The sequence below is a fragment of the Colossoma macropomum genome, unplaced genomic scaffold, assembly GCF_904425465.1.
Source record: "Colossoma macropomum unplaced genomic scaffold, Colossoma_macropomum, whole genome shotgun sequence".
NCBI lineage: Eukaryota > Metazoa > Chordata > Actinopteri > Characiformes > Serrasalmidae > Colossoma > Colossoma macropomum.
The window spans coordinates 37,832,863-37,855,707 of record NW_023494795.1 but is presented as its reverse complement, the minus strand read 5'-3'; the positions used below and the strand labels follow the sequence as shown (position 1 = coordinate 37,855,707).

General features: G+C 40.8%; 1 protein-coding gene across 2 annotated transcripts in view; it reads right to left on the bottom strand.

Moving 5' to 3' along the window:
• Positions 1 to 22,845, bottom strand: part of myo6a (myosin VIa) — a 185,317-nt gene that overhangs the window by 104,089 nt on the left and 58,383 nt on the right. For both annotated transcript variants that reach the window (XM_036582362.1, XM_036582364.1), the window contains exons 9-11: positions 22,349 to 22,513; positions 9,327 to 9,407; positions 1,876 to 2,056 (exon numbers count right to left, since the gene is read on the bottom strand). In XM_036582362.1, coding sequence (XP_036438255.1) covers positions 1,876 to 2,056; positions 9,327 to 9,407; positions 22,349 to 22,513 — 427 coding nt within the window. The remainder of the gene's footprint in view (positions 1 to 1,875; positions 2,057 to 9,326; positions 9,408 to 22,348; positions 22,514 to 22,845) is intronic.

The window sequence follows — 22,845 nt, the reverse complement described above, 5'->3', positions numbered from 1 at the left end:
TCTTCACCAAGGGTGCCAGTCACAGCAGGGTTCAGGCGCTAAGACCGCCGCAGGAGCCGGAGAACCAAAGCTTCTTTTCCATACTGCATCAGTCGCTAGCAGTTTCAGTGTTCTATTAAACAGACCTTTCAACTCTGCAGCCTGCGAGCAATTTAGAGTGATTAGATCTTGTTTTCCAACAAGCGCCAGAAGCCCTCTACTGCTCCACAGTCCAACACACTGCCACTTTATTTGCTCCCAGAAGACGTGTTTACATCAGCAGATGAAACAGTCACTCCTGCTGTTTCTGCAGTTAAACCCTGAAAGTAATTAGACTTCCAACTCATCAGCTCATTGTGTCAAACAGCTGTAGTTTTTTTTCCCCTTTGTCATCATTACATGTGAGATCTCGTTAGCTGGGTGAGGCTTTTTAAGTGACAGTCTATAGTGCGAGCAAGATATGAATAGGAACAAATGACTGATGAAAAACAAAAACAATGATCAACAGAAACAGGATAATGACATAAATTTACTCTATTTTTGCATATTTGTCACGCTAAACGGTTTTAGATTCTCAAACAACATGTATTACAAGACAATGAGAATATAATGAAATGACTGCCCCTAAACATAACAACTGATTGTGCCAGCTTTGGCAGCAACAACTACAATCAAATGCTTCCTATAACTGGAGATCAGTCTTTCACATCGCTGTGGAGGAATTTTGGCCCACTTTTCTTTGCAGAATTGCTTTGATTCAGCCACATCAAAGGGTTTTGGATCATGAACTGCCTTATTGGTGGACTTGCTCTTGTGCTTTGGATCGTCATCTTGCTGCGTAACCCAATTGCACTTTAGCCTCAGAACATTGGCCTGACGATTCAAAATTCTCCTGCAGGATTTTCTGGTACAGAGCAGAATTCATGGTTGTCCAGGCCCCAAAACATCACACTACCACCACCATGCTTCACTGCTGATATGATAAACTTTCACTTTCAGTCCAGAGAACTTTATTTCAAAAGGTTTGAGGGTCATCAAGATTTTATTTTTGCAAATGTAAGACAGGCCTTTATGTAATCTCTTGATTAGCAGGGGTTTTCATGTTGCAACTCTCACATGGATATATATTTTTGCCCAGTCTCTTTCTAATGGTGGAATTATAAACGCTGACCTTATCTGAGGCGAGCGAGGCCTGCAATTCCTTAGATGTTCATCTGGGTTCTTTTCAGACTTCCTGGATGAGTTGTCAGTGTGCTCTTGGAGGAATTTTGGTGGACTGGTCACTTCTGGGACAATTCACCACTGTTACAAGTTTTCTCCATTTGGAGATACTGGCTCACTGTGGTTCCGTGGAGCCCCATGGTCAAAGATCTTTCATAGGTGTTCATTTGTACTGAGATGTGGTGTCTGCAAAGGCCATAGCAAATGACCTACATCATTTTCAAAATCGTCTAACTATTCAGTGACCCCTAGTGGCCTGCGGATGGGGACAGACCACTCCCATCTAGGCAGAAAAGTTTCATTGTAGGATAATGATTATCAGAATAACTTCGTACTTGCAATGAACCATCCCTCTAAGGGGACAACTGGACCTAAACCAAGTCAACAAACAGCATAACAAAGCCACTGGACACCCTCACTGTAGGGGTCAAGCAGATAGGCATGTACCATCATCCTGGCGTATGCTGCACATGCACTCGCCCACTTGTGGAGAACATGGCGAAGCATGACTCATCTGATCAGCTCACTGTTTTCCCAACATCTCTGAAAACCAGTGCTGATAGTTTTTGCACCACTTATCTCTAAAATGTCTTTCATCTTTGTAACAAGGGGGTTATGCACTGCTACTCGAACTGACAAAGGAAGCTAACCACCAGACAGGCATTAGGTTTTTACCTGAAGTGCTTCCAGCCTCCTCAAAGTCAATGTTGCCTAGGTGAAGAACTCCTGCCACCACCCTGAACAGGTCCAGCTTCTCTGCATCGTCCAGCCCGATCTTCTTCATGGCCACCACCATGCGGTTGAAGTCCCCCTGATCGTCCAGCAGGGGATCCTTCAGCGGGCCTGCTTTCAGGTGCTATACACAAAGCAGAGGGTGAGGACGAAAAGTGGAGTTAAGGTTATTTTACAGAATATCAGTACAAGAGTGGCGAAAGCAAACTTAAAATGCCACCACCAGGCAGAGGAGCCAAGTATCAAGGCATGTGTGCACATGCCGAAATCCACTGCAAACAGCACAGCAGCATCAGAGGAGCTCGAAAGAGGACCTGCAGTCCAAAAGAGCACAATGAGTAACTGTGTTATTTGCCATTTGTAGATTTCTGACATTTTATAGTAGCGAAGTGTCCTTCAGAGCACGCTGTAATGAAGGTCACAGCACACTGGCTTTCTCTGGCACTGCAGCAGGACAAACATCTAAACAGCTCCCAACATCAGCAGCACTCATTATCGCTCATCATGCACCCATTACACCTCCATTAGCCTTCTGCGCATCACCATAAGGGGAATGGACTCTCATGTGACCAATAATTTTATCTGATATCAATTGACCCATGCCTGAAATGTTCATGTAGTACCAGTCGCAAGTTTGGATCTGCACAATTCAATCACTGAGATGTAAACAAAGTCATTCAGAGTAGTTTGATGTGAAATGGATCATCATAGAGAAACCTGTGTTTCTTAACAAGCTTTTTAAAAAAATATTTATTTTTTTAATAAAGATGGTATTAATCACAATGTAGCATTGATATTCCTTGTATGTGTAAAGCTCACAGCCAATAACATACGTCATGGAAAAAAACATTCTCAAAAGTGTATATAATTCTAGAATTTTCAACAGTTTTGCAACAAAACCTTTTATATATTTAACAACAACAAGTAAATATAATATTATTTTTCACTATTTAATGTGTCCAATCTTTATTACTTCCGTTCTTTCATTTCTGTACACTTGCTTTCAGTTTTCCAAAGAAATCGGCGGGGATTTTTTTAAACACTTCCAAAGTTCAGTCTCAGAAGTTGGTTTTATTTCTGCTTTTTGGCTGGAAATTAAATAAATGAAGGTGGGCTTTGTACACAGCGCTGTATGAGGATCTTCAGTCCTGTTGGAAAAGCATCTCAAGTGGCTCCTCATGAAGGTGCTTGAGAGAATTCCACGAGTGTGTAAAGCCGCACACAGTGAATGGGAGCTACTTGACGAATCTAAAATAGATAAAAGATAGTTTGATTTGTTTAACACTTTTTTTGGTCAATGCATAATTTCTCAGGTGTTATTTTACAGCTCTGATGTCTTCCCTGTTCCACACATCTTAAAAAAGCAGTAAAAAATCTTAAATAGGTAACTGTGTCCAAACGTTTGACTGGTACTGGAAGGGTCACAGACCTGGTCTTCTACATAAAAAGGTGGTGGACCAGTAGTTGATTAAAGCTCACAACAAAACTGAGCATTTGGCATTTATGCCAATAATCAGAGGATACTTTAGTATATTTGAGAGACCATATGTGTCAAAATGAGCCATCATCAGCCGCTGCAGGGCTCTGGTTTATCCACTCTGAGCTTTGGGCAACCCTTTACACCCCAGCAGGGGCCGGAGATCACACTTAACAGGATACGAATGGCTTAAAATTGAGCCGCTGAATTTGTGTCATGGATTCTTGCGGGGTTCCCCTGGAGCCGGCAGCCGCAAAAGTGCCAGAGTGCTGTGACTTTCTGAGCCAGAGGTCTGGACAAATAGAGAAATTTCAAATACAATCGTTCACTGTGAACCCCCCTGACCCCCCATTCCGTCCCACAGAAGAGAGAAGTGAAATAAATGAAGCAAACAAGAGACGCTAGCTTTGTTCAGCATGCACCTAAAGCCGCTGCAATCAGCACGAGGGGCCTTCCCCTTTCCACCCAAGCAAGGTCAAATAAACATCGAGCGCTGTAGCTTAATGATTGGCACTGTCCCAAATCGCTCGCCTTACCGCAATTCCCTAGGTGACGAGACAAAAGAGTCAGACGCACTATTGTGTGAGAACTCATCACACGAGGTCTTTAACGAAACGCCTCATAAAGTCGTGCACGTTCTTCACGTCTCGGAACGCATAAGGGCGAAAAGGACAAAGAGTCTTTTAAGCGGATTGGGACAGGGCCGATCACTGAACGCGTGAACGTGTGCTCTATCGGAGCGAGGTCAGGTGCTGAAGAGGAGAGAGAGAGAGGAGATGAATCAAAACCACCGCCCGATTGTGTTCCTATAATCACCTTCACGTCCTGCGATACACAAAGAAGAAGCAACACAAAAAGACATTCATCTGAGATTAACATAGCAAGCAGATGGCACCAAATTATTAGTGTGTGAGTACAAAGGAGGGAGCCCCCTTGATTAGAGCATAAACAAAGCCATGCACAAGTCATAATTCAATACGTGAAATCATTACTGCCCAGGAGCCATCCGTGTTATTTATGAACATCTGCCCTGCTGCTAACTAAAGAAATTAATATATACATAAAATTAACAGCAATATATCACAACAGTTCCTTCTGCAATGCTATCAATACAGGAGTTTAATTAAAACAATTAGTTGCGATTAATCACATTCCTTTGTATACTCCATCGTGATTAATCATATTTGTTGACTAAATGTACAGATGCTCTAAATGTTCCCCTAGGCCTGTCAAACAATATACATCATTTATTGTGATTAAACACATTCAAATACCTAATCATATACAAACACCTTGGATAGCTAATTGTTATTAATCGTAATTGTGATTAATCACAATTAATTGTTTATTTATCTCCTAGGGCTGTCAAACGATTAAAATAATTAATTGCGATTAATCACATTACTTTGTGTAGTTAATCACGCTTAATCACGCTTGATCACATTAACTGTATAGGTGCTCTAAACGTATTTCATTTAGGGCTGTCAGACGGTTACAATGATTAGTTGCGATTAATTGGATTATTTTGCGTAGTTAACTGTGATGTACTCTTAAACGTACAGGTACTCTAAATATGCTGTCAAATGATTAAAATAATCAAATGTGATTAACTGTATTACTTTGTATAGTTGATCATGACCAACTGCGATTAATTCTTAAACGTACAGGTGCTCTAAATGTATTTCACACTCAGGGTTGCCAATTTAAAAAAATCAGTTGTGATTAATCGTATCACTTTGTGTAGTTACAAAGCATCTACAGTGGACTATCCAAATAAAGTGTTACCTACGCTTCATCAGAACACAAACAGAAAAAGGATTTATTCACGTTTCCCTAATGTGCATTCTGGAAAAGCAGAAAAACCTTTCATGTACAGGATTCTGAATGTTTATTTTGTAAAATTCTATACATATATACACACATTAAGGGCTGTCAAAACTAATTCATGAAACTAATATGTAAGTTATGCAGTTATGAGGGTTTAAGTGGGTTAATACATCCCCTCATTTATATAAGCAGGCCTATACACTGATCAGGCATAACATTATGACCACCTCCTTGTTTCTACACTCATTGTCCATTTTATCAGCTCCACTTACTATATAGGTGCACTTTGTAGTTCTACAGTTACAGACTGTGGTCCATCTGTTTCTCTGCATACTTTGTTAGCCCTCTTATACCCTGTTCTTCAGTGGTCAGGACCCTCATGGACCCTCACAGAGCAGGTACTATTTGGGTGGTGGATCATTCTCAGCACTGCAGTAACACTGATGTGGTGGTGGTGTGTTAGTGTGTGTTGCGCTGGTCTGAGTAGATCAGACACAGCAGTGCTGCTGGAGTTTTAAACATCTCAGTGTCACTGCTGGACTGAGAATAGTCCACCAACCAAAAATATCCAGCAGCGTCCTGTGACCACCGATGAAGGACTAGAGGATGACCAACACAAACTGTGCAGCAGCAGATGAGCTACTGTCTCTGACATTACATCTACAAGGTGGACTGACAAGGTAGGGGTGTCTAATAGAGTGGACAGTGAGTGGACACAGTGTTTAAAAACTCCAGCAGCACTGCTGTGTCTGATCCACTCGTACCAGCACAACACACACTAACACACCACCACCATGTCAGTGTTACTGCAGTGCTGAGAATGATCCACCACCCAAATAGTACCTGCACTGTGAGGGTTCATGGGGGTCTTGACCACTGAAGAACAGGGTGAAAGGGGGCGAACAAAGTATCAGAGAAACAGATGGACTACAGTCTGTAACTGTAGAACTACAAAGTGCACCTATATAGTAAGTGGAGCTGATAAAAATGGACAATGAGAGTAGAAACAAGGAGGTGGTCATAATGTTACGCCTGATTGGTTTATGTCTCCTCATTTAAAACATTCACAAGGCTAGTGAATACATTTTCGATCATATCTAACCCAGATGGCACCATTAGCAAATCAAAAGCCATGCTATAAGGTCTCACACAGACTGAACAGAGTGACCACAACACAAAAACACACACTTTCATAACCCAAATACACAGACAAAAAAACAAAACAAAAACAACAAAAACATGAACTTCTGAAATGCAGCAGCCTTTTTGTTAGCCTCTCAAAGGAACATTTAAAAAACAGACACAATCACTTTGATTACGGGGCACGACAATGGATACGCCCTTATAATCCTGCGTAATCTATCCACAGACGAGCCCGGGGCGCCGCCTCCTGATGCATACACATATTTCTAATTAATATGAAAACAATCCAGTTGAATGTGATTCCCCGGACAGAGCTGGCTTCACGAGCTTGTAATGAATTAATCATTTCTATTCCCGGAGGCGGGCAGCGCGAGCAATGTCTTGTAAGGGCTATTTCTGCAAACAATAATAATGAATTTGGCTGTTCCTGCAGGGCCACTGCAGAGCAGGGCTGGGTACAGTGGACTCGTAGTGAATAATTAATTATAAGCATGAAGTGTTCTCCTTGGAAGGGCACTAAATCAATTGTGTCTGTTTCATCATCAATACCTCGCAGGTGCTTGTGTTGTGTGTGTGTGTGTGTGTGTGTGTGTGTGTGTGTGTGTGTGTGTGTGTCCTCTAGAATACTTGGTAAGCATCCAATTCCATTCACTCAGGGCACTTCGGAGATAAACTTTGTGCCAGGTAACTTCTCTTCTGGAACATCTCAACTAGTCAAGGGCAGATAAAGGCTGTGTCCCATATCAACTACTTCTCTAGTGTACTAGCCACTAGGGCAAGTGGTGCGTTCACACTGGGAAATGAAACTGCTAAATTTTCAGACCTTCTTATGTCATTATGTAATAACGTCACACACATAGGTTCAAAAAGAAAGTCTGGTTCAATGTTTAGGTCTGAAATTCAAAATCAACATTATACTGATGAAGATATGATGACAATATCAGATCATTCACTTACATTCTCGGAAAACACGACCTTCACCAAGTTTTGACTGAGGTCTCATTCAATACTCTTTCAATGCGCTTGTAGTCATCAGATTCATCCATTTGGGGAAGGGGTCTCGATTACAACCCACATTACAAAATGCTTTTCCGCACGTTGTGTGCAGTTACACATATCCACCAGAGAGGTCTCCAAATCCCCAAATCTTACATAGTGTAGCTTTAAAGTCAGTGTGTACACACTTAAAAAAGATGGTTCTTTAGTAAAGAAAATGGTTCTATATAGAACCATGAACCCTCAAAAAACCCTTTGTATGATTAAAGGGTTTTTTGCATTTTTGAAAAAGGTTCTACCTATCACCAAAAAGGGTTCTCCTATTGTTACAAGCTTGACATCGAAACACTAGCAGAACCTTTACTGGTGCTATATAGAGCTCTTTCCAAAAAGGTTCTATGTAGAACCTTTTACAGCCCATTCTCCATCAACCTGAAGAACGCTTTCACAATGCAAAGAACCATTTATTCACGCAAAGGGTTCTTTGAGTGTTCATGGGTCTATATAGAACCATTTTCTTTACTAAAGACCCTTGAAGAACCACCATTTTTAGGAGTGTATAGTGGGGTCTAAAAGTCCACTAGTGGAAATACTTCCACTTTGCATTCTTTATTTAACTTAATACAGAAGTTTTCATCACATATTACATCATCAGCATAACAATTTGAGTGGAAATGCAATGTTTACATGACTTTCAGAATTTCAATATTTGGTATGTCTCCGTTGCTTTAATGTCAGAGAGTCGCCTCAAGCTAGATCTGACGTTTACATTTAGCATATTTATAAACTTTTGTACTGACCACCTACGTATGATTTGCTTGTTTATCCTATTTTAGTTTATGTTACCTCACTTACCTTTTATCTTAACTTGTTTTACCTAATTTACCATGGTTTTTTTTTATCAACTTGGTTGATGTGATTTTTATCTTTCTGTTTTTTTGCTTAAACTGTTAGAAAAATCAATGACAAAAAAAGTCACAAAACTTTTACACCCTGTTTGCTTCTTGCTTTAAAATGTTTTCGTATCCAGATCATACCTGGATAAACTTTGTCTGGATTCAGTTTATACTTTTCACTAAAATAGACTGACAAGATAAGGTTCGATTTTACTTTCCCGTGTGAAAAACGTTAACACATACGTTGTTTCTGTTACATTTGTTTACTCTTTTCCCCCGTTATGAGTGAACAAGCTCGGCTTGGACACTTTCATTGGCTTGGAGTGCATGAAGACACTCGGCAAACTTCGGCCTCACGTATCCTCTGTCTTCTGTTTCGTTGGTCATTCTCTCATTTGCCAGCAGACACACCTCCGCTCACATATACAACTATCAAACATGCATCCTGTGAATTGAACCACATTGAACTCATGTTCAGTGTGGTCAAGATCTGTCTCTGACCACCTCCGAATGAGGTTTAAGTGATCTGACTGTAGTCCAATGCATCCTGGGTGTGTTTACTGCTGGCTTTTCATGTGCTCAAGTGAAATCCAAACGTGATACAATCCATAAAAATACGTTAATGCAAGGTGTAAACAGGCCCCTAAATGAGTCGCTCCTAATTACAACCACAGAGAAATTAAGTGTTGCATATTGTTTGTACCCAGCAGCTGCTGGCTGACTACAAAGTGGAAGGGGAGGAGCCATCAGAGGAAGCCGTGGTTTAAAATATTCAAAAGGCTGACACAAGCGAGATCACTACTGCCCTGTACCAATGTGAACTACATGTCTTTGTTCATCAAGGTTTTCAGTTTCCTAAAAAGGCATTTGTTTGTACGGAGGCTGTTCAATGACTCGTTACAATGCATAGTAATTTGGCATTTCCGTTTAGGCCAAATGTTTAGACGATACCACCTTACGCAATGAAGTGCACAGAACAGAGTGCACAGTCCCCAAACTGGGGCACAGGTAAAGTGTCCAGGCCCAGTGTGGGCAGTAGAGATTTTAAAGGTTACCTCTGGGCTCTTGCGGTTCTGCAGGATCTGCTTGTCCGTGTCCTTGGTGGCGAAGTAGCGCGTGCATCCCCGGTTCAGGTACTGCGTCAGAGCATAGGGAAAAAAAAAACAGAGGACAGTGGTTAGGAGCAAATATCACGTTCATGCGCAATTAACTGACAAATGACCTACTCGGCTCTCGGCGGTGGCAATTTTCAGTGTCGCTGAAGCAGTGCAGAACCGAAAAACCCCCAAAGCATAAACTGCGAAACGCCAAACGTGGCCCACTCCTTTAGCCCCCGCAACTTCGCCAGACGCTGAGCTAATGAAATGTGCTACAAGGAAATTATATGCAAATTTCATTTAATGACTGTTGCGGGTGTAAGAGTGGGACCGTGGGACAGAATGATTTGTTCCGCACGTTAGGCCTCGTAATTCATCATTTACTTTAGCGAAAAACTTTTCAGCCTTGTTAAAGCTGTAGTTAGGTGCAAATCAAATTTGCCCAGATTTTCCCCTTAACCCAGTTACAGTTAACCAGCCAAGACGTTCTGTGTCTGAAGTTTGCTTCAGTAATTTTGCATTGGAGATAATGTGAGTTACTCATTTGGACAAAAGTACTAACTACTTCAACATGGCTGCTACTGCTTCTAGCATTTTTATAGATAACGGTATGTCCTACAATGTCTACCAAGTCTATCTGAGATGTTTGAAAAGCTCTGTTCTAGAGAACCTTTCAGAATCAGAATTGTTCACAGTGGTGGTGACGGGAGCCAGACATCTGAAGAGTTTAACACCTCTTGGAGATTCCTCATAGAAAGCTGTTACACTGTCTGGTACCTGTTTTACGATAATTTTAGAATCAGATTTGGGCCTAAAATGCTTCTTTTTAAATGCATTCATGGCGAAAAGGTACATGCAGGGCTTTGTTAGGCAAAATAGTCCTTGACAAAAACTTATTTACCACCGTCTTACCATTACCAACATTACAACAGGACACGTGCAGGTTAACTAGTCAATTTGAATAGTAAATAAAATGGCTACATTTGTGTTGTAGACATGGCGACTTCTGGTTCCTATCACCACTGTAAAGAAAAAAGTTTCTCTACAATGAACTATTTCACAACAAAGCGCTCTGAATGACTTTGTTTACATCTCAACAACTGGATTATGCACAAATGTAGAAAAATCTGTGGAAAGTTTTTCCCCACAGCAGCAAAAAAATTAGCTTTACTGTCCAAAGGTTTTTGAACCCTGATCTCCTGCTGTAACATTGCCCACTATGATATTTAATAATATAATAACAAGATCACAAAAATCCCTGTTTTTATTATAATATAAAACCTAGTGTAGTATTAGCACCATTTACTGCCGTTTGAATAGCTGTTGTCCGAAACAACATTATGGAATTTTACGCTTTCTTAAAGAGATTATTACCGCTTCATGGATCGGATTCCCAACATCGTGGTGATGTATGCATATGTGAAAGGTCAGTTACCGATGGGAAATCTCTATAGACGTCCAGAACTGCACCAGAGGGGGCGCCCAGGAGCGATGATGCTCAGTGAACCTGAGCTAACTAAATTACTCTATTCCTGGGTGTTGTGTAAGGCAAGTGTATGATGATTCAGATATGTAGTTTACACAATACTAACTGATGGGTTTTAGGCTTACATCTTAGCTAAGTCAGCTTTGTTGCTCCAGTGTAAACGAAGCAACTAAAGAAGTAAACTTAACTGGACCATTCTACCGAATTAGTTCAAACTGCCGCCTCACATTAAAAAAGCTAATTAAAAACAATTAACATTTACGGCATTTGGCAGACGCTCTTATCCAGAGCGACTTACAATTTGATTATTTTACACAGGTAGGCAAAGGTAGTGTTAGGAGTCTTGCCCAAGGACTCTTAGTGGTATAGTGTAGGGAGCTTACCCAGGCGGGGATTGAACCCCAGTCTACAGCATAGAAAGCAGAGGTGTTACCCACTACACGATACAATTAAGCATTCAGTGCTTCGATATTTAAATGGAGTATGCTTTAACCTATTTAAGTCTTTATTTCAAGGCATTAACACAAATAGTTATGAGCTAAATATATACAAAATCATCAATTACAGGGTACTTCTGATTGGGAGGTGGCTGTCCCAAACCCTAACCTCTACATTCACACTTGTAAAAATGATACGTACATTTTTTAAATGTCTTATTTTATAAAGTTTTTTTTTATTTCATATTTTTAATTTTTTATTTATTTTAAAGTGAAGTTGAAACATTTAGGTTCATCATGAGGTTCATTTATGACCGGAAAAACTATGTTAAAAAATGCTGTCCCATGTTTTCATGTCACTACTGAAATACAGAGTTTCAGTCAATAGCTGGAGCCATATTTTAGCCACACCCCTGCATTTTAGAGCAGGAAGTGAGACTGAATCCCTGTCCCTCACTGCCACATGGTGAGGAGTTAGATCCCATTGTTTTTAAAGTAAATGTGCCCCAAAGTCAGAAAACAAGCGTTTAAAAAGTGTCACTACGAAACATATTTTATGCAATTATAAGTGAACGTTTTTGTGTTTTAATAAAAAATAGTATGATTTTTATGTGTGTACAACTGTTCCAAGCTGTGCTTGCTAGTCATGCACTGGCTAGTGTTTTTGATGTAGAGTTTTGGTAGTGTTAAGATCGTTTTGGCATGACAAAATGGAACATTTAATAGTTAGTTTTAATAAAATAAACAGAATTAGTGGTTCAAAGTCTGTGTTTTAAACTCTGACTTTGAACCATTTTGGTAGAATGATCCATATACATTTGGGGTAAAGAGAAATCTGTGTAAATCTGAACTGAGCTTTTCCGTTAAAGTAGGTGATCGCTCTGCTTTGTTGTGCAACCATTTTAAAAAAAGAGGGAAAAAATGAGAGAAAAAAAACGAAGGTGCTCCAGTAGGTTGTGCTCGGGCTACATAAAAAAATAGATTGGGTTTTGAGTTCTATCCCTCCCACCAACAATCCAGTCGAAATGGCACCTGTGTTGGATTCTACAGTGTCAAATGATAACCATTAAAAAACACATCTGCAGCTCAACCAATTGCATCTAACTAGGCTTTTTTGAGAAGCCCCAGTGAGTCCGACTGTCGGCCAAAACTCATCAGAAATGATGAACAAAGATGTCACTGAAGCACGCGGACCAAATGGGAAAGTGCGGTCATGCGGGTCCAAACGTTCACTCACAAGCTCGCTGTGTAATACAGTACCAGTCAAAGGTTTGGATACGTCCAATAATACAAGGGTTCTCTGCAATTTTAACACATTCCAGCTTCTAGAATAACAGTGAAGACAAACTGAGACAAACATCTCCTTTTTCACATTCTTTAAAGCAGCCCCCATAACACCCCCCCCCAACACATACACTTTTGCCAGGACACTTTAGACACTCTTGGCACTCTATAAAGCAGCATTACACAGAGTCACCTGGGATGTTTTTAAATGTATAAACAGGCACTAACTATACCGTTTATTTGCCATTTCAGCTTCTGCATTGAAATGCAAATATCTTATTACTGTCTTATGAAAAATGTACATTAAGGCCCATCACTGTGGGTTGGCCTCAGGGTTTGGGTTTGGCAGTACAACGTTAAACGCTCTTTAATAAAGAAACTGGTTTTATATAAAACCATGAACACTCAAAGAACTGTTTCCATGATTAAAGAGTTCTTTGCATCGTGAAATCGTTCTTCAGATTGATGGAAAATGAGTTGTATTTGGTTCTATATAGAACCTTTTTGAAAAGGGTTCTATATAGCACCAAAAAGGGTTCTTCTATTGTTACAAGCTTGACATACAGAATAGAATATTAGACATATAGAATCACAATAGAAGAACCCTTTTTGGCGCTATATAGAGCCCTGCTGAAACAAATTCTGTAAATAACAACACATTCCCCATTAATTTGAAGACCCTTTCACGATGCAAAGAACCCTTTAATCATGCAAAGAGCTCTTTGAGTGTTCACGGTTCTATATAGAACCATTTTTACTAAAAAAAAAAACACATGAAGAACCATCTTTTTGAAGAGACAAGTCACATTTCTTGGCCTCTTCTGAAAGGCCAAATAAAGACATTCCACCCATTTATATTTTAGACAGGCTCATTGATTGGTGGGGTGAGAGCTCACCAAGAGGTGGCACTGAGAGAAAAGCTCAACAGCATCTAAGAGCTACGCACACCACATGTTCCGTCTCAGCTTTCAGTCTAACACCAGTCACTCGACTTTGTGCTCTCAGATATCCTCTATTTCAGCATCAGTCCCCTGGAACCAAGCCTGTACTGTGGTGTGTGGCACGTATGACCAGCTAACTAAGCTATCGTTAGCTTAGCCAAAACACCACAGTCCAATAGGCTCGGCTACACTGTTTATAAGGGGCTCCCTCAACATACTCCAAGATTGATTGATTATTTGATTGGTTGATTGATTGGTTGGTTGATCAGTTGGTTGATTAGTTGGTTGATTGAGAACAGTTTCGATTTCGTCTTCGTTTTTCAACTTATCTATCTCAGACATTTGTTTTCACCAACACCTGTTTTAGCAGAGCAGCAGTTGTGCAGAATCAAGCCTGTACTGTGGTGTGTGGGGCTGTCTGGGTCTGCAGTCTCCTTGCTCAGCTAACAGTAATTTAGCCCATCAGGCTACAGATCCAAGCAGCACAGAACAGGTTCGATTTTGGCTTCTGTTACTCCAACACCAGCCACTCGACTTCACTCCCTCAAACATTAGCATTTAATCGTCTACCCTTGTTTCCGCAGAGCCAGTTAAGCCTGCTTTACACTGTGTGATTACAGCAGGCTTATACGTTCACTGCATGTCACACTGCTCCAGCTGCTGCAAATAAAGTCTTCATGTAAGAATGTGAAAAGTCAGTTATGCTGCATGTCAGATTATAGGTTTTCTAGTGACACATGTACGATGCAAGAAAACTCCTTTTTTTGCAGTAGTAGTAGAGCCACGGAAGTGAAAAACCTCTGGCATTCACTTATCAGGCATAACATTATGACCACCTCCTTGTTTCTACTCTCATTGTCCATTTTATCAGCTCCACTTACTATATAGGTGCACTTTGTAGTTCTACAGTTACAGACTGTGGTCCATCTGTTTCTCTGCATACTTTGTTAGCCCCCTTTTACCCTGTTCTTCAGTGGTCAGGACCCCCATGGACCCTCACAGAGCAGGTACTATTTGGGTGGTGGATCATTCTCAGCACTGCAGTAACACTGATGTGGTGGTGGTGTGTTAGTGTGTGTTGCGCTGGTATGAGTGGATCAGACACAGCAGTGCTGCTGGAGTGTTTAAACACCTCAGTGTTACTGCTGGACTGAGAATAGTCCACCAACCAAAAATATCCAGCCAACAGCGTCCTGTGGGCAGCGTCCTGTGACCACTGATGAAGGACTAGAGGATGACCGTCGCAAAATGTGCAGCAGCAGATGAGCTATCGTCTCTGACTTTACATCTACAAGGAGGACTGACAAGGTAGGGGTGTCTATTAGAGTGGACAGTGAGTGGACACAGTGTTTAAAAACTCCAGCAGCACTGCTGTGTCTGATCCACTCATACCAGCGCAACACACACTAACACACCACCACCACGTCAGTGTTACTGCAGTGCTGAGAATGATCCACCACCCAAATAGTACCTGCTCTGTGAGGGTCCATGGGGGTCCTGACCACTGAAGAACAGGGTAAAAGGGGGCTAACAAAGTATGCAGAGAAACAGATGGACTACAGTCTGTAATTGTAGAACTACAAAGTGCACCTATATAGTAAGTGGAGCTGATAAAATGGACAATGAGTGTAGAAACAAGGAGGTGGTCATCATGTTATGCCTGATCGGAGTATAAGTGGTGATACGTTATCTGAAAAAAAATATGCAGAAGGAGAGGATGGAGCTGTTCTTGGCTGGGGGGAACAGGGCTACCTGGAACGCTCATTCTCCCAACTAAACATGAGGACAGAAGGCTAATTTTTCTGTCACTATGTGGTAGGTAGCTCTGCTATTTCACTGCATGACACTCCATATGTGAACTGAGGCCCGGGCCAGACAACAAACTAATATTCTTAAGGTGCAGTGTGTAAGATGTAGTGGCATCTAGTGGTGAGGTTGCATGTTGTAACCAACTAAATACCCCTCCCTCACTTCTCCCTTTCCAAGCGTGTAGCAGAACCTACAGTGCCTACAGTGGCGGTCAGGTTTTCTGCATTAGCCTGTCCAGATTTTGTTTTACTTCATGCTTTTGCTTCTTTGAGGACGAGGATTCACCCTCCCTTGCCTTTTCTTGTGCTAAACAATAGGTATGATCCACCATTTGTCAAAATTTGGGTTCTCAAACTTCTCACAACACAAAATTGTTAGTCAGCACTGGCAGCAAACACTGATTCTTCTCCCCTCTACACTGTTAGAAATGAAGGTTCTGTTCAGGTACATTTTTCGTTCAAGGTACAAACAATGTAAAAGTGCCCTGAAAGGTACAACAGTGGTTTTAAGGTCCAATTTTGTACCTTAAATAAGATTGTTCCCTGACTAAAGGCACTGAGATGAACCCATAAGGGTACCTCCCCAGTGACAAGAGGGGTACTGCCCCAGTGACAGCTTCATACCTTTATTTCTGAGAGTGTATATCTTCCAACCAGTGCTATGGCACCACCAAATTCAAGCTGGCGCTTTAACGTAAAAACGCAAAAGGTACTCTCGAGAGCCAGTATTTGGTCTGTCCATTCTGGACTACTGTAGGAACATGGTGGCACAACGTGTTGGAATAGGACCTGCTCCCTATGTTGATATGAAGGGCTCATGTTAAACTAAAGAAAACAATGATTACAGGTGATTATACACTGATTAAAACATGGTTTTGTATACTGTATTCCATTTCTGCTAATAGACACTGTATCTTTAAAGTGCCAAGTGGAAAAACTTATTTAAAGTACACAACTGGACCTTAAAATCACTCTCATACCTTTGAGGAAATATTTACATTGTTTGTAACCTGACGAACAAAATGTACGTGCACAGTTCCTACTTTTCTGAGTGTTCAAATTCATTGGTAGGTCATATTGTAAAAACGCGCGAGAAAAGTTGAGAGTGGCGTGAAATTCTACCGAACTGCGCGAGTCTCACGGCCAATACATAACACACGGCCAATGTCTAGTCCAGGTGTGTTGCAAGCTGTGTTTTCAAACACCATCACCATCAGAATTGTAATCAAGTATAACTGGCTGTCTTGTTTAAAGGCGGCAAGCAAGAGCCTCATTTACTCAGCTGTCCCATGAGAGCCTGTCTGATAAACAAACACTCTCTCTACATGTGTTCTACATCTAGTTGAGATGTAAGTTGTTTAAGCCCTGAGCTGCAGTCAGCGGTCAGCTCCAACATGAAATCCTTGTCCCCCTCTTTAATTACTACAGTGAGAGATGAATGGCTTCGCGGATGCTGTCACTGGAGAGGCGTGGATAAATGATGAGTGTGGATTGAAGTTCCAAGGTGAGGGAGAGGGTGTAGAACAAGAGGGGAAACAATAAGAGGGGCCGTCCAGAGCCGAGAAACAAGTCTGCAGACGACACGCCACGAAAGGCTTTTATTACTGACGGGCCTGTAGAAGAGCGAGAGAGAGATAAGGAGAAGAGGAGGAGGAAGATGGACAGTTGACAGACAAGAAGGTAGGCGTTTGCATGTGTTCGCAACAAAAAGGCTAAATGGGTGCAGATAAGGCAAGAGAGAAGAAAGTGAGGACGATACAGAGTCTCCAGAGGCCTGATGGGTTTATACTTTAACTTCCACTATATGAGTCCATGCAACAACTACTGGCCTACATTTGTGTGGGAAAGTTTGTGCACCTTTGGTAAAATACGTTTTGTTAGTTTTCTGAATGAATATCTGTAGAGGATTTACGTAATCAGTCAGGAGACACTTCCACGGATGTGGGGAGGTGTTTTAAGGTGGGGGTGCTAGAATTTTAAGCAACACATAAGTGGCGTGAACAGGGGTGTCATGCAAAATGATAGTCTTCATAATGTGCTATAATGTGACTAAGACATCAAACGGCTGACGTACACCTTGCTCACTCTGCTCTAGTGGTGGGCGATATGGCAAAAATGTCCTGATATGTCATGAGACATGTTCACGATACACGATATGCATCACGATATTTAGTTTAGAGATTAAACAGACAAAATAGAACCTGTAGTGCCACATATACAAACATACTATAACAATATTATAGTATATACTATAAAATACTGTAATAATAATACTAAACATATTTAATCAATGCTTTACAAACTGCACTGCACTAAATCCAACTAAAGAGGCCTAATTATGCTCACTATGAATGAAACATGCGGTGAAACGCAGTAAGTGAGTGTCCTTTAGGGACCCACAATGTCCACAATATGCTCAGAGAAGCATACTGTGACATAATTTATCACAATAACAATGTAATTTTGCCTTATCGCCCACCTCTACTCTGCTCTCTCACCCCCAGGAGAAACTTTATGCAATTGAGCTGAGCGGCAACCAATCAGATCGCAAATTTGTGGCGCAGGAACTGATTGTATCACGGCCTTCGTTACACACTGAATTCCAGCACTTAAACACACACAGAGAAGGAGATATAATGAACAATACACAAATGAATGTATTCAGAGCACGGGATATGATTATCTTTGATTATTTTCATTTTCAAAATAAAAGTTTTAACTTTCAAAACAACATCAGTCTGCTTTGGGGCTCAGAAATGGCCTACAGTTCTGCATACTCTTTCACTGCACCTCAACCATCTTGCATTTTAGCCGCACGTTCCCAGAGCGTCCAGCAAGGCAGGCCTGACCAATGATGAATGAAGTAGAGCAGGGCTGATAAATTGTGCAGTGACAGATGTTATTGATCGCCTACACGGTTAACTAATGAAGTCAATATGGGAGTTTGTGTGTTAATAATAAATAATTCATAATGTGGTGAGTAAGTGGAAGGATAAGGTAGTGGCTTCTAAAGATTGGTGAAAATTAGTAACTCTACTAGTCACGGCAACACAGGGATTCAAATCCACGATCTTCCATGACAGGGTGAAAACTTTAACATATCACATCCCCTGTTTAACTGTATGACAGAATTGCAGACTGAACTGATGAAATAACCATCATGGTTAGCATTCAATCATCAGGTTCGGTCGGGTTTGGACATTATTTCCTAAATTCATCTCCTTACTTTAATTTTCTCTTTACTTTTATTACCGTAAAATGATATGTAATCTAGTTTAAACCCTAGTTTAAAGTGGACGGTGAATGTATAGGTGAATTTTGAGTCTGTATTGAGTTTAAACTGTTAAAAACTTAGTGAAGAGGTCCTGAGGTTCTCTCACAACGGCACACTGCGCAATCATGCACATAAGTTCATCGAATACATACATTCATACGCTCCCGTGAATAAGTGAGTGGGGCTTAAGTGCACATTATGCTGCCTTAGTGGCAGATCTACACACTGAGCTAAACTAATCCCCCATTTCCTTTAGGGCTTACTGTCAAGTGCCCCTCATCCATTTCACTTCAAAAGATTCTTATCTCCATATGAGGCACTTGAAGCTGCGTGGATTATCGCGACGGGCTGTGATCTCGCAATCCTTCAGCTCAATTTTAGCCTTGTTGCTTGAACAAAGCACATCAAAGTTCGGAGAAAACTGTAGTTTTAAAGAAAATCTGAAGTGGCAAAAAGTCACAGGAGCCAAAAGGTTTCAAACAAAAGTGTTTACGGCATTAGGAACTCTTCTGTGACCCCATAGATCCTGGAACCAAACGCAAGAAGAGTCTGTGCTAAAACAGACTCTGCACAGTTGATGTCAATGAAACCCTTAATAAACAAGAGCTTTAAGCTGAAGCAGAAAGGAATAGCTTTGGTTTTGTAACATTTCTGGGTTCTTTTTAATGGGTAGAGTGAGGATGGTAGACAGACAGCAATGCAACCATAAATGCAGGTTAAAAATGGCACACAGGACCAAATATGAGTCCTGCAGTTGTGGATGATACTGCCATCTAGTGGTTAACTCAAGAATTTCCACAAAACAGAAAAACATGCAAGTGTGCATCCATCACTAAGCCATTACAGCAGCGCTCTGGCTTGCTCGGATTCACCTCAACGGATAATTACGAAGCTTATTAAGCCTCTAGAGCTGAAAGAGGTGTTGCGTGGCAATCCCTCTAAGGAAAAAAAACATTTGAAATTAAGCTGGAATTCAAAGAGTAAAGGGTTCATCTGCACAACAATGTCCAATATGTTCAGCAGTGCTGATTTAAGTACAATAAAATGTTCTGTTCCTATAAAAACTGGTCAACATGGGCGAAAGAACAAAGAAGACAGCAGCTCTGGACCTGGAGGGCCTTGATCCTATAGTGTGGTGACTTCTCCACACCTGATTCAGCAGAAAGCTACCAAGTTTGGATGAATTTGAACAGGAAACTCAGCAAACTTTTCCCTTCCAGGAGTGGAATAGAAGTTGGTTGCATAAGGGGTGTTTAAACCAAGGTTTGTTGGGTATTGTAGGTGGTGAAACTGTGCCTTATATACCCAGAAGGTTGTGGGCTCTATTGTATCTGAATAGTATGTACCCCCATTCCCCCTGATTCTCGTCTTTTTCTCCCCAAACACTGTACTTACCAAAGTTGTACAAAGATAATGTCACCTTTAAAGACCACCTGCACTAAAAAGAGGTTTTTAAATGGTTAGCTTCTCTAGGATGGTTGGTATAGTGTAGTGGGTAACATCTCTGCCTTCTACACTATAGACTGTGGTTCAATCCCCCACCTGGGTAAGCACCCTACACTATACCAGTAAGAGTCTTTGGGCAAGACTCCTAACATTACCTTCACCTACCTGTGTAAAATGATCAAATTGTAAGTTGCTCTGGATAAGAGCGTCTGCCAAAGCTGTAAATGTTATTATGGTTATATAGACTGATATTTGTATGTATGTAATGTGTTACTGTAGTGGAGAGTTCGCCATTTTCCACTAAAAACACAGAATATCAGCACATCTGAAAAAAGCTACATGTGGGGCACCATGTAACAGCTTAGTTTTGTACTTAATGAATTAGCCTGAACCTATCACTGTTCAGTATACTAAAATATGCTAATGAGAGGATGCACAAGAGGCGTCACGTCCAGCACCTGATCCCCAAGAGCCGACGACAGCTGAAGGAAGCATCTTCAATTTGCACTGCCAATGTAAAACCATGCAAAAGTCAGCTGACTTGCCTCAGCCCTCATGTACCACCTCAATGCCATCGGCACTAGACGCTAACGTTAGCTTAGCGAGAAGGCCTAAACAACAGTTCACACGCAGGTTCATTCTGGCTCACTGAAGCCTCAGTGATGCAAAGATAAAGACTCAAATGTCTGTTTTGTGTGTGTAGCTGTCAGTTTAAGTTAACAATAGCTAAGCAAGAAGGCTAAACCACCACTGACTCTGCACTGAGGAAAGTCAAAAGACTCAAATCTGAGCGAGTGAAATCGAGTGGCTGGTGCTGGACTGACACGAAGACAGACTCTTTATGATTATTAAATAGTTATAGTGGGAGCTTATTTTTGTATCTGCACTGCCTCATCTTTTTAAACATAGAGACAGAGGGCAGGGTAGCCGGGGGAGTGGCGAAGAATCCAAACGGGGCGTTTACTATTTGCATAATAGGGCATATTCTTTTAAGACTGTCGTATTTTTAATGAGTGTTGAGGTTTAGGGACACATTTTGTAGTTGCCATTTTTTGTAGTTTCTTGGCCATAATAATAATAATTTACAAAACATTTAATTTACTATTCAGCATAGATGATTTCTTGTGTTTTAACATATGACTTCAGGGGAACTTGAAAGCACAGTCACACTAGCTTTTTGCGAGTGAAATTTTATGAACAAAAGGGCATTAATTTCAGTGTAATAATTCTCCGTAATGAGTGGTTTCACGTTGCAGACTTCCGGACTGAACGAATTTTGAGTCTGAAACGTCATGTCAAGTTGTACTTTGGTAAACTTTGACCCTTGGATGCTTGTCCTCAACTAGTAGTGCTTTGGCTATGCTGCCATCTAAAGGGGCGGGGCTTCTAAATGATTCTAAATGAAGGAAACGCTAGCTTTAGCATTTATATATATACACGTGTGTATGTCACACACTAAAACACGATATTGGGCGTGAGAATAATACACAAGCCTGTAGTTTAGAATGGAGCAGGTTTTAAGGTGTGCATGTGTGTGTTTTGTAATTGGCTCTTCAACCTAATGGATAAGTTACTCATTCAACACCAGCACACAAAACATTTATTGGGCTTCTAATGGTTTGGGCCGGGAATGATGTCGTCTCTCTGGTGCTGCTAATTTGACCTGTTCGGTCATTGTAGCTCTTAATTTATCATGGAAACTCATACTGTGATAACAATAAAAATACAATTCATCGTGCTGCCCTAATTTTAATACACAATTACTGTTTATTTGCTAAATTTAACATATACATATTCAAGAACACAAATAAAACTAAATATGGTAGTGACAAAGTTATGGCACACTTTATTTATTATATATATATTTTTTCCCGGTATGTTAAACTCAACTCTAAACATCTCATTCCCACCAGCTATTAATAAACATATGAAAGAGAGACTGTTATATTTTCACTGTTTATTGTTGGCGGGTTAGTTGACCTGCTAACTGCATCACAATGGAGCAGTTACTCGTAGCTCAGTGAAACAAGCTGAGAAGGTCTGTGTAAAGTGTGGATTCTAAACCTTCAAAGCATACTACATTCAAGTTTAGCAAGTAAAAGAGTGAATTATTTATTAGTATTCATTTTACTTTAATGAAACGTTTTTGTCATTGTTTGTTAAATAAACAGAAAACAGGTGAAGTGCAAACCTGCTGATACTGAATGTAAATCAAAACACCACGTTCTGTCATTAATTTTGTCAGTGAACCACTTGTGTAGTAAAAAGAGAAGTTTGGATTTAAGAGTAAATCACTGCACTCACCCTGAAGGAGTCTGGAGAGGTGAGGTGGAATTTTTCCCGGATGTCTTCAGGAGCTCCTGCACACAGTCTGTAGAAGATGTGATAGTTCCTCTCCTCCTGGCTCTGCCTGCAGATCCGCGATTTCTCCAGCAGGTAATGAGACACGAACCCCCCCACCACTGCGTTCTGGACACCACATCAACACATACGTTAGCAAGTGCACACACACACTCACACAAGATGGCAGCTGAATCACCAACCACACATTTATACATAGTTATGTGCAAAAGTTTGGGCTCCCCTGGTCAAATGCCATGTTGTGTTGATTTTCTAAGCGTAAATATGTTAACACATCCCATACAGAGAACACGTCTGTACATTTTCATTAGAGCTGTACAATACGGACATAAAGTGCAATGTTTGATAAAGCTGTCATGATGATATTATGACAATATGAGAAGCGATATTTTAATAATAATGACGCAGGTACAGAATTTTTTGGGGAGGTGTAAACAGTA